This window comes from Chiloscyllium plagiosum, chromosome 9, assembly GCF_004010195.1.
Source record: "Chiloscyllium plagiosum isolate BGI_BamShark_2017 chromosome 9, ASM401019v2, whole genome shotgun sequence".
Lineage (NCBI taxonomy): Eukaryota > Metazoa > Chordata > Chondrichthyes > Orectolobiformes > Hemiscylliidae > Chiloscyllium > Chiloscyllium plagiosum.
Window position 1 is genome coordinate 48,424,790 of NC_057718.1, and position 13,196 is coordinate 48,437,985.

Sequence of the window (13,196 nt, forward strand, 5' to 3'; positions counted from 1 at the left end):
GCAGCCGATAACTAACGGTGTTCCACAAGGGTCGATATTGGGACCACAACTTTTCATTTTATACATTAATGATCTTGATGAAGAAACTGAGGGCATTCTGGTTAAATTTGCAGATATTACAAAGATTGATGAAGGAACAGGTAGCATTGAGGAAGCAGGGAGGCTGCAGAAGAATTTTGACAGGTTAGGAAAGTGGGCAAAAAATGTGGCAGATGGAGTACAATGTGGGATAATGTGAGCCCCTCCCCCTCCCTTCCATTCCTCCCTGCCACCAACCAGATTCATTCCTCCCATTGACCAACTACCCTCTACTTATCATCACTTATCCCTATTTCACCTCCCTGTCCAGTCACCTCCTTTATCTGCAGCTCCCCCTACACCCTCCCCCAGTCTGACGAAGGGTTACACCTGAAACGTAAACTTCTCCACCTCCTGATGCTGCCTGGCCTGCTGTGTTCCTCCAGCCTTCTGTCTGTCTACTTTGGATTCCAGCATCTGCAGATGCTGGTGAGGCAGGATCATATGACACAGAATTTATAGTAAAAGATCTTTTACTATAAATTCTGTATCCTATGATCCTGCCTCACTACCTACCCGACGAAAGAGCAGTGCTCAGGAAGCCTACACTTCCAAGGTAACGTGTTGGACTGTAACTTCTTGAAGCACTGCAGTTTAATAAGAACTAAAGGAAAACTGAGAGTTTGGGCACCAAAGGAGTTAAAGCCTGGTCACGCTATGTCCTGCAACTCATGCGACAGATGCAATTTGACCTTTGGACACATCAGTACTTGGTTAAAAAAATCTTCCCGGACGTTAATGGAAACATTCTGGATGTTGCTGAGAGAGGTCAGGATTGGGCCGATATTGACATAGAAATGATACAAATAACCAGATTTAATTTTGCGTCACTAAAGTTAACAGTACAATTGCATGATTGTGTCATGTATTGAGACGCAAGTTTCAAGCATATTTACTGAAACTTGGTTGCAAGACACATTCCCGTTAACTTAACGGCGTGGTTTGAAATTTGGACTTTTGGTCTGCAATGACATTGGGATTTGGATCGCATTAGATCGTTGACTGGAAACAAGACCCACAAGTGTTTAATCTCACATCTGAGCTGGCTAATGTCAACAATTTAATCCAAAGGGAAACACAGTGCAAAGCAAACGGCCCGGGACGACTAATTGTTTGTAAACCCAGCCCCATTTTTCCTCCTTTGTTTGTGGTTGATTTTGACAGGACTGCCTTGAAGTCGGACGCCAATTTCAGGGCGAGAAAGAGTTTGTGAGGGTGGAAGAAAGTGGTGCCTACGGCGTTGACCTGAGTGTGACCTGGGCGTCTCCGAGTAACTGCTGCCGATGAACCGCTTTCCCGAGGCTGGGCCACAGAGCCCAAGACGCACGATGTTGGTGCTAGCGACAGGATTTGCTGCAACAGCCGGCCTGGGGCTCGCAGTGCTCGGGCTCAGGCGTCTCCTGCAGGCTTACTGGCAACGCTACCCCGAGCCCAAACTGGTCAAAGTGGCTGAGGTGTCCAGAATCTTCATTTACCCGGTCAAATCATGCAAAGGAATTCCGCTGACTGACGTGGAGGTTAATCAACTGGGACTGCAGAAGGGCCCGCTAAAGGACAGGTATTCCAAGAACTTTATTATCACAAACAAACATAAATTCCTTAACTTTCCATTCTCTGCTTTGTTTTTTTTTCTAAAACCGTATTTTTACAATTGAAAGTTAGTGTCCTGCTATGTTTGGCCTCAGACTTATTTTCACAAGACGTGTCGTTGTCAGCAGTCCCATGAATTCTTGTTTCTACCGAGTACAGTCAGAATATTACACCAGGACAAGCAAACGCAAGTCAGAGCACTGTTTTAATTTAGATGTTTCATAAAGTTTTTCTGCTAGCGTGAGATATATGATGAGATATTAATTACTACCCGTTTGGACACGTAGGAAACATAATTGAATGCATACCAGTTTTAATAATTGTGCCTGAAAAATTGGATTATAATAATTTGGTCGTTTTTAACCGGCGCAGGCTCGAAGGGTCTTTTTTTCTGTGGTTATAGACCTCAGTGACTCATACGAAAAAGTTTTTTAAAAATGAATCCTTTATGCAGTACCATATTCATTTGCTTCCTGCTGCTTTTGTTCCAAGATACTTCGTGTGGTTTCACTAAAGGTGTCAGTTAATCTGACAATATTCAGTATTGTCTCGAACAATATCCTTCTCTCCAGCTACTAATTCTGGGCTTCAAACGCTCCACATTAAATATATCAAGGTCAAAGAAACTTTTGAATGAAGGGAGAGGCGTAGTATCTTTGTGCAAAGGAGTAGTGTCTGAAAGGAAGACTTGTACATATATGGTAACACTTGTCCTGACTAACAAACATTTCAAAGCATTATACAGCTGATGAACTACTTTTGATGTGTAACCGATGTTGTAACGTAAGAAATGTGATGACCATTGTATGTACAGCAAGCTTTCACAAACAGCAATTTGGATAATGGCCACACAATGTGTCTCTAGAGGATTTTGTCTGAGGAATAAGTATTGGCCAGGACACCAGGAATAACTCCTTTGCTCCTTTTTGAAACACTACTTTCTCACATCCAATGAATTTGGCAAATGGGCCATGGTTAGTTAACATGTAGCCAAACGTTGGCACCTCCAATTGGCAGGTCTTCTTCAACACTGCATTGTATGGTGTGTGGAGTTGTGAGCAGTAAATAATAATCATCTCACACTCCTGTTGGAAGGTGGCTTTGGCACATAAAGCTGGAGAATAGGGCTCTTGTGGTGCAATGGTAGTGTCATGTGGACAATCTTATACAGCTCCAAATAGAGAGGCAGAAGAACAAATCTTGAGAAAAAAAACCATCGTGCAAGCGCTGTAGAGCAACGATATTACAGGACTTGAATTACTAAATTATCAATTGGGATAATGTTAGAGTATAGTGAAAGAAGTGGGTTCAAGAATTTTGCTCACTGCAGGGAGGGTGAGCCAACTGACCACAGCACCATAAACATAATCTCTGGATTATTACCTGAGCCACGAGTTAATTTGCACAGGGTCAATAAGATTAAGCAAGTAAATGTGTGGCTAAAGATTGGTGTGGGAGAAATGGGTTTGAATTCATGGGACACTGGCACCAGTATGGGGGGAGAAAGGGACCTGTTCTGATGGGACAGTTTTCATCAGAACTGTGCTAGGACCAGAGTCCTAGTGATTTGCATAACTAGGGTGTAGACAGGGCTTTAAATTAAATGGAGGGGAAGGTTCAGTTATAGGGGAGATTAGAAAACCTGAATTAAATAAGGAGGCAAGAGTGCAGAACTCAGGAGAAGGTATTAAAATCTCAAGCACAGACAAAAATCTGAGACTGGGAAGGTTTACAAAGGGTTAGCTGTCAAACTTCAAGCACACTGGACAAATGAATGACAGAAGAGGGATGGTTAATACAAGATTGAAGGTGTTATTTCTGAATGTACACAGTTTATGGAATAAGGTAAATGAGCTTGTGGAACAGATTGAAATTGGTGAGTATGACATGGCCAATATGGAGATGTGGCAGCAAGGGGATCAGGACTGGGAGCTGAATATTCAAGGATATACATCCTACCAAAAAGCTAGGCAGGTGGACAGATGGGGTGTGGTTGCCTTATTAGTAAGAAATGAAATTAAATCAAGAGTAAGGAACAAAGTAGTGTCAGATTATGTAGAATCTGTGTGGGTACAATTGAGGAACCGCAAAGGTGAAAAAACGTAGTTGGAGTTGTGTATAGGCCTCCAAACAGTACTCAGGAGCTGGGTTGCAAGATATACTAGGAGATAGAAAAATTGTGTAGGAAAGGCAAAGTTACAAGTGATCCTGGGGGATTTCAGTATGCAGGTGGACTGGGGAAATCAGGTTGATAGTGGATTGCAAGGAAAGGAATTGTGGAGTGTCTAAGAGATGGCTTTTTGGATCATCCTGTAGTGGAGCCCACAAAGGAACAGGCAATACTGGATTTAGTGTCATGCGATGAGACAGACTTGATAAGGGAGCTTAAGGTGAAGGAACCCTTAGGCAGTGATTATAATTGAATTTACTCTGCAATTTGAGAGGCAGAAGATAAAATCAGAGGTAACGGTATTAAAGCTGAATAAAGGCAACTATAGAGGCATGAGTGGGGAGCTGGGTAGAATTGACTGGGAGAGGAGCCAAGCAGAAAAGACAGTGGAACAAGCAATGGCAGGAGTTTCTGGGATTAATTCAGGTGACACAGCAGAGATTCATCCTGAGGGAAAAGAAGCATGGTACAGGGAGGATGAGGCAACCATGGCTGACTAGGGAAGTCAGGGGTAGCATAAAAGCAAAAGAGAAAGCTTATAATGTGGTGAAGGGCAGTGGGAAACCAGAGCATTGTGAAGCTTACAAAGACCAACAGAGGGGAAAAAATGAGGGAGAAGATTAAATATGAGGGTAAGCTAGCCAGAAATATGAAGGAAGACTGTAAGAATTTCTGTAGATATATAAAGGGCAAAACAGAAGCAAAAGTGGACATTGGGCCACTGGAAAATGATGCTGGAGAGATAGTAGTGGGGAACAAGGAAATGGCTGAGGAGCTGACTAATTACTTCACATCAGTCTTCATGGTGGAAGACATGAGAAATTTCCCAAAACTTCGAGAGAGTCGGGGGGCAGAGCTGAGGATGGTGGCCATCACTAAGGAGAAGGTACGAGAAAAACTGAATGGCTTCAATGTGGATAAATAATCTGGACCAGATGGACTACACTCCAAAGTTCTAAGGGAGGTAGCTGAAGAGATAGTGGAGGCGTTAGTGGTGACCTTTCAGGAATCACTGAAATCAGGGAGGGTCCCAGAGGACTGGAGAATTGCTAATGTGACACCCCTGTTTAAAAAGAGAGTAAGGCAAAAGACGGAAAATTACAGACCAATTAGCCTAACCTCAGTTGTGGGTAAGATCCTGGAATCCATTGTGAAGGATGAGATTTCTGAACACTTGGAAGTAACAAGCCATTTAGACTAAGGAAGGCCAATGGATGTTATCTCCCTGGACTTCAAGAACGACTTTGACAAGGTGCTCCACAGGATACTGAGTAGGATAAGGACCTATGGTGTTAGAGCATGGATAGAAGCTTGGCTGTCTGGCAGAAAACAGAGAGTGTGGATAAAAGGCTCCTTCTCAGGATGGCAGCCGATGACGAATAGTATTCCACAAGGTTCAGTGTTGGGACCACAACTTTTCACTTTACTGATCTCCAGAATGCTCTCAGTTCCTTCATTTGCAAGTTTGCAGATGATATAAAGGTATACAAAGAACAAAGAAAATTTACAGCTCAGGAACAGGCCCTCCAAGCCTGAGCTGGTCCAAATGTACTGTCTAAACCTGTCGGTCAATTGCTAAGCATCTGTATCCCTCTGCTCCCCACTTACTCGTGCATCTGTCCAGACGCAGCTACCACTTTTTGCTGGCAACGTATTCCAGACGCCCACCACCCTCTGTGTGAAGTACTTGCCACGTGTATCCCCCTTAAACTTTCTACCTCTCACCTTGAAAGCGTGACCTCTCGTTATGGAATCCTTCACCCTGGGAAAAAGCTTGTCTCTATCCACACTGTCTATACCCTTCATGATTTTGTAAACCTCGATCAGGTCCCCCCTTCAATCTCCTTTTTTCTAATGAAAATAAACCTAACCTACTCAACCTCTCTTCATAGCTAGCACCTTCCATACCAGGCAACAACATCCTTATAAACCTTCTCTGCACCCTCTCCAAAGCATCCATATCCCTTTGGTAATGTGACGACCAGAACTGTACACAGTATTTCAAATGCGGCCAAACCAATGTCCTGTACAATTTTAATATGACTTGCCAGCTCTTATAGTCAATACCCGGTCCGATGAAGGCAAGCATACTATATGCCGCCTTGACCACTCTATCCGCCTGTGCAGCAACCTTCAGGGTATGATGGACCTGCACTCCCAGATCTCTCTGCCCATCAACTTTTCCCAAGGCTCTTCCGTTCATTGTCTAATTCGCTCTAGAATTAGTCTTGCCTAAATGCATGACCTCACATTTGTCTGGATTGAAATCCATCTGCCACTTTTCTGCCCAACTCTCCAGTCTATCTGTATCCTCCTGTATTCTTTGACAGTCCCTTATGCTCTCTGCTACTCCACCAAGGGACACGTAGCATTGAGGAATATTGGAGGCTGCAGAAAGATTTGGACAGGTTAGGAGAGTGGGCAAAGAAGTGACAGATGAAGTACAACATTGGAACATGTGAGGTCATGCACTTTGGTAGGAAGAATAGAGGCATGGACTATTTTCTAAATGGGGAGAAAATTCACAAGTCTGAAGTGCAAAGAGTCTTGGGAGTTCTAGTCCAGGATTCCCTCAATGTAAACTTGCAGGTTGATTCAGTAGTTCAGAAGGCAAATGCAATGATGGCATTTATTTTGAAAGGACTTGAACATAAAATCAGGGATGTACTTCTGAGGCTCTATTAGGCTCTGGTCAGGCCATATTTGGATATTGTGCACTGTTTTGGGCCTCCTTTCTCACAAAGTATGTACTAGCCTGAAGCGTGTTCAGAGGAGGTTTACAAGACTGATCCCAGGAATGAAAAGCTTTAACATACGAGGAATGTTTGAGGACTCTGTCTTTCCTTGATGGTGTTTTAGAAGGATGAGGGCGAATCTAATTGAAACTTACCGAATACTGAATGGCCTGGACAAAGTGGATGTTGGGAAGATGTTTCCATTGGTAGGAGAGAGAAGAATCAGAGGGCACAGCCTTAAAGTAAGGGGAAGACCTTTTTAGAGGTAAAGGTAAACCTCTTCAGCAAAAGAGTAGGGAATCTATGGAATTCACTATCAGTAGAAGGCTGTGGAGGCCAAGTCATTTAGTGTATTTAAGACTGAGATAGATAGGTATGATTTTCAATGGGATCCAGTTACGGGGAAATTGGAGAAACTTATCAGCCATGATTGAATGGTGGAGCAGACTCGATGGGCTGCATGACCTAATTTCTGCACTTGTCTTATTGTCTTAAGGTTAGGGGAGGAATTTCTGAAATGTGTTCAGGTCGACTTTATTGACCAGCACTTTCTCCATACAGCTAAGGAGGGTTTTTTTTTAAAGATTAGATTGCTTACAGTGTGGAAACAGGCCCTTCGGCCCAACAAGTCCACACCGACCTGCCGAAGTGCAACCCACCCAGATCCATTTCCCTACATTTACCCCTTCACCTGAGGGCCAATTCACCTAACCTGCACGTTTTTGGACTGTGGGAGGAAACTGGGGCACCCAGAGGAAACCCACGCAGACACTGGGAGAATGTGCAAACTCCTGAGGCGGGAATTGAACCCAGGTCTCTGGCGCTGGGTGAGGCAGCACTGCTAACCACTGTGCCACCGTGCCACTGGTACTAGGTAATGTGCTACTTGGACCAACTGGTTGTGGAGCAACACTTGAATAAAAGTGAATTTATATTATAAGGTTTAGGTAAGTAACAGAGGAGAGCAAGGTACAAACTAAATCAACCTATTTTGGAAGAGTGCTAATTTAAATGGCATGAGTAGGGATGTAGCCAGGTAAAATGGAAACAAAGATCAACAAGCAAATCTGTCATGAACCTATGAGTCATTGTTAAACAAAGGAAGCTTTGGATAGAAACTATATTCCAAAAAGAGTGAAAGGTGGATCGACCCAACAGGGCTCCTTGGATGTCAAGTAAGGCAGAGAATGTGATAAGAAAAAGAGAAGGATGCATGATGTTTGTTGGATGAATTCTTTAAGCAAGGACATTATGCTGAGAGGGGAGTCGAAGAGAACAATAAAATTGGCAAAGAGAGAATGGACTGGCAGAAACTAACAGCAAAAAGAATTCTAACATCTTCTACCAGACCGCAAATAAGAAGAGGATGGTAAGGGATAGGGTGGGTATATTAAGGAGAAACAGGATGTTGTATACTTAGAGGCATAGGTCAAAGCTTGAATACTTAATGAGCACTTTGTATCTATTTTTATGAAGGAAGAGGATGCTGACAGAATATCACTGAGTAGATCAAGATAGAAGTAATAGCCAGGTGAAAATTGACAGGCAAGGTCTATTGGAAAGGCTGCGAGTGTTTTAGAGTTGATAATTCACTTGGCCCACATGCCTTGTGGGTGTAGATATCACAAGAACTTGCCATATTATTCCAATATTCTAAAGTTGCTTGAGCAAGTAACAGAAATAACAAGCCTGAGGACTGCAACCAGTTTAGAATTTAGCAAATAAGCAAGGTATTAAGTGGGGGAAAGTGAAAAAACTTGCAAGAAACTTAAAAATGGATGGCAAAAGCTCCTGTAAGTGTGTTCAAAGATTAGTGAAGACAAATGTAGGATGCATATGCTCTGAAATGGGTGAAATTATAATGGAGAGCAATGAAATGGCAAAGCAATTAAGCAACAACTTTACTTTTGTCTTCACAGAAGAGGACACAAATAGCTTCCCTAGCATTTCAGGGATGTTATAGAATATTGGGAAGGAGGTATTGGAGGAAATTAGTATCATTTTAAAAGAAAGTGGTTGAGGAATTAATGGTACTGAAACCTGATAAATCCTCTGGGTTTTATAATCTATATGGTAAGGTACTTAAGCAGCTGACTGTGGAAATAATGGGAGGATTGCTTGTCATCTTTCAAAATTCTGTAGACTCTGGAACAGTCCTGGCATATTGGAGGGCAGCAAAGGTAATCCCATTATTTAAAAAAGGAGGGAGTGAGTAAATAGAATTAAGACCAGTTCGCCTATTGTAAAGAATGAGATAACAGAACGCTTAAATTCTCAACAGAATTGCAAAAAGTCAACATGGATTTATGAAAGAGAAATCATGTTTAAAAAACCTATTGGAGTTTTTTGAGAAAGTAATTCGTAGAATAGAAGATGAATGAGCGGGTATGGTGGTGTAATTGGATTTTCAGAAAGCTTTTGCTGAAGTTCCACGCAAGAGATGAATATGCAAAATCAAAACACACAGAATTTGGGAGTAAGATAATAGTACAGATTGAGAATTGGTTAGTGGTTAGGAAGTAGGAGTAAATAGGTTTTGTTTGGAATGGAAGGTGGTGACTAGTGGGGTTTAGTGAGTATCAGTACTTGGCCCCCACCTATTCACAATTTCTATCAATGGTTTTGGGTGAGGGAATCAAATTTTGGATTTCCATGTTTGTTGACAACATAAATCTAAGAGGGAATGAAGGTGTGAGGTGGATGTAAAGGGCGCTAAGGGCAATTTAGGCAAGTTGGCTGAATGGATAAGTTCGTGACTGTTGCAGTGCAATGTGATTATGTTCAGTTTCCCAATTTATAGGACAAGCAGAAAGGCAATGTATGATTTAAATAGTGATAGGTTGGGACATAGACGTACACCAGTCTCTGAAAGCAAGCACACTGGTGCACCAAGCCATTAGGAAAGAAAATTACATGTTGGCCTTCATTGCAGGAGATTTTAAGTAGAGATGCAAAGAAGCCTTACCGCAGCTGTACAGAACCTTTGGACCTCACATGGAGTATGCAGTTTTGGTTTCCTTAAAGCAGAAAATATGTATATACCATAAAAGAAGTTACAGTGAAAACTGATTCCTCAGATAGTAAGTCTGTTATATGAAAAGGCTTTGGGTTGACTGGGCCTGTATTCACTGGAGCTTAGAAGAATGAGAGGGGATCACATTGAAATATATGAAATTCTGACAGGGCTGAACCAATTGGAAGTAGGAATGGTGATTTTCCCTGATTAGATGTCCACAGCAAGGACTCTTTGACAAGCACTCATTGCCATTGTTTATAAAATGCTGAGCTGTTGCTGTTGATCAACAATTGTAGCCTTTCGAGAGAGGTGGCTACCAATGTATGGGAAGTGCATATTTCCACAGGCGCTACATCAGTCTATACAGGAAGTGTAGGATTTAGCTTACAACAGTGACTATACTTCTCCAATGTGTTTTTTATTTGTCTGTAAAATATTTTCATAAAAGAATCCTGCAATCATAGAATCCCTAGAGTGTGGAAGCAGTCCATCGAGTTCACACCGACCCTCTGAAGGGCATCCCACTGAGAACCAGCCCCCACTCTATCCCTGTAACATTGCATTTCCCATGGCTTATCCACTTAACCTCTGCATCCCTGGACACTATGGACAGTTTAGCATGGCCAATCTACCTAACCTGCACATCTTTGGACTGTGGGAGGAAGTCTGAACTTCTGAAGGAAACCCATGTTGACATGGGGAGAATGTGCAAACTCTACACAGACAGTTGCCTTAGGCTAGAATTGGACCTGGTTTCCTAGCATTGTGAGGCAGTAGTGCTAACCACTGAGGCACTGCTGTTTTGGGTATATTGAGGTTATAAAGTTAGCTATATAAATGGAGGTTCTTGCTTTTTGCTTCATAAATGGTTGAGGCATGCTTCTTATCTCACTTTAAGAAATAGAATGCAAACAATATATGTGAAATAGCCAAACCACAATTGCTGAGTCATTGTTTAAAATGAAATCTTTAGTGAGAATTGTCTCAAAATAAGCATCTGGAAATATTAGGCATCCATTGAACAATGTATGAAAAATTCACTCAAAGTGACAGCCACTTAAATTCTGGTTAAAAATCACATAGCACCAGGATATAGTCCAACAGGTTTATTTGGAAGCACTAACTTTCAGAGCTAGTGCTTCCAAATAAACCTGTTGGGCCATAACCTAGTGTAGTGTGATTTTTAACTTTGTACACCCCAGTACAACACCAGCGTCTCCAAATCATGACTTAAATTCTGAGCACTCACGTCATTTCTTTTTGTTGGTTTGCAGCAGTTTAATTTCCTTTCCCATTGTGAATGCTTTGAAAGAAATTCTTTGTTGTTATGATCCCAGCTGATGGTAATACTGGACAAGAGGCATTGTGAGTCAATCTACGGCATGAGGACTGCAGCTCTTAAAGAAGGCAGCTCGCTACTACGATCTCAAAGGCAGTCAGGGCTGTGGAATAAGTGCTGGCTCGCCAGCAGTATCCACATCACATGAGAGAATAAAAGTCAAATATGAGTGGAAGCTGGTCTTGTAGACTATTATTTTTGTCAGCTGGTTCTGTTCATGATTTACATAACCATGGCTGATTATCCAACAAGGTATCTTGTTCCCACTTTACTCCCATACCTTTTGATCCCTTTAGCCCTAAGGATGATATCTGACTCCTCGTTGGAAGCATTCAGTGTTCTTGCCTCAACTGCTTTCTGTGGTAGAGAATTCCACAGGCTCTTCAAGAAGAAATTTCTCCTCACCTCAGTCCTGAATGGCTTCCTAAATTGATCCTTAGTCCTAGACTCTCCAGTCATCAAGGACATCTTCCTTGCACTTATCCTGTTTAGTCCTCTTAGGATTTTATAGGGTTCTATTAGATCGCACCCAGCCCCAGCCCCCCCCCCCCCACCCCAATGTTCTTCTAAACTCCAATGGGTCGTGCTATCCCAGGAATCAGTCTGACAAATCTACCTTTCACTCCGTACATGTCCGGAACATCTTTCCTCAGGTAAGACGACCGGAATTATGCGCAATACTCCAGGTATAGATATGTTCTAATCAACCTGTTCAAAATTATTACTTACCTCTGGAGCAGGTGGGACTTGAACCCTCCTGGGTCAGATGCAGGGACATTATCACTGCACCACCAGATCCCTCAGGAATGCCCTGTACAACTGCAGCAAGACATCCCTGCTTCTGTACTCTAATCTTCTCACTATAAAGCCAACATACCATTTGCTTTCTTACTAACTGCTACACCTTGCATGCTTGTTTTAAGTGACTCGTGTACAAGGACTCCATGCCCCTTCCTTGATTCGAATACTATCCATAATTTCCCTTTTCAGCCATAGTTAGGCCACCTTTCTTGTTTTATGCCAGGTAGGAATGAATAATTATTGCGGTTCATCAGTAGCTTCTTAAATGTTTACCTTGGCTTCTCCACTAGGAGAAAGTGAGGACTGCAGATGCTGGCGATCAGCGGGGAGACAGGCCGCCTACTTGCGGAACGTTTCAGAGAACACCTCTGGGACACCCGCACCAACCAACCTAACCGCCCCGTGGCTGAACACTTTAACTCCCCCTCCCACTCCGCCAAGGACATGCAGGTCCTGGGCCTCCTCCATCGCCAGACCATGGCAACACGACGCCAGGAGGAAGAGCGCCTCATCTTCCGCCTAGGAACTGTCCAACCGCAAGGGATGAATGCAGATTTCTCCAGCTTCCTCATTCTCCTGCTCCTTGGATGCTGCCTGACCAGCTGCGCTTTTCCAGCAACACATTTTTCAGCTCTTGGCTTCTCCACTGTCATCCCCTTAATTAACTTTCTCCAATTTACCATCGCCAACTTACACTTTGTATCATTGTAATTTCCTTTTTATTTACATTCAGGACATTAAATTCAGTATATTTAAGACAAATTTGGAAGTACCTTGAAAGGCAAAAAGACATATTCATCTCTTCTCTGTAATATCCTTTAACAGAATATCAACCTTGAAGTATCACTCCTATGTTCACTTTAATATTTCTTACTGATGCTGAGTGTAGTAAGTATTTCTGTTTGGCTACTTTCTTCACATTTACCAAGTGTGATTCACTCCATTACTGTCTCGCCCCAAGATACACAGACTAACTCAGTTACTTTTATTTGATTTTTGACTACTTTGAAGCTGTTAAAACAGCTTAAGCCCCCCCTCCAGCTCAGTTGGCCTGAGCTTCCACAAGCTGACAACTGGCTTCTGTTGGAATTGATCTTTTCTTCTGAACTCAACCTTCTTGCTGTAGATTGGGAAAGTACAAATTCCACCAGCTGGCTTGGATCATTTAATTAAAATTACATTAATTTATTTTGAAAAGGCTGTTTTTCATCACTGTTCTAAATTACTTTCTGATCCTTTCTTTTAAAAGTAACAGATCAGAACTTTTCAGTACTGTAAACCAAAACCCCATTTACCTTCTCCTTTCAAATCCAAGTTCTCAAAAATAATTTTAATATGTTATGAACTTTCATCACAACGTGTCGAAACTTAGCATTGATGGGATGATTTCATGCCTTAATCTTTTAACTGCATCACATGAAATAGTGGATTATTTTCTGTGAGGATCAATAGGGTGACTGAGATTAG

General features: G+C 42.3%; 1 protein-coding gene across 2 annotated transcripts in view; it reads left to right on the top strand.

Annotated features, from left to right (window-relative positions):
* Window positions 1–757: 757 nt before the first annotated feature.
* The window catches only part of marc1 (mitochondrial amidoxime reducing component 1), a 40,010-nt gene continuing 27,571 nt past the window's right edge, over window positions 758–13,196 (top strand). The window contains exons 1-2 of one of the 2 annotated variants that reach the window (XM_043695896.1): window positions 758–846; window positions 1,243–1,636. In XM_043695896.1, coding sequence (XP_043551831.1) covers window positions 1,362–1,636 — 275 coding nt within the window. In that variant the 5' untranslated portion in view covers window positions 758–846; window positions 1,243–1,361. Of the gene's footprint in view, window positions 847–935; window positions 1,637–13,196 lie in introns of those variants that run through there. The other variant, XM_043695895.1, reaches the window with a different exon arrangement.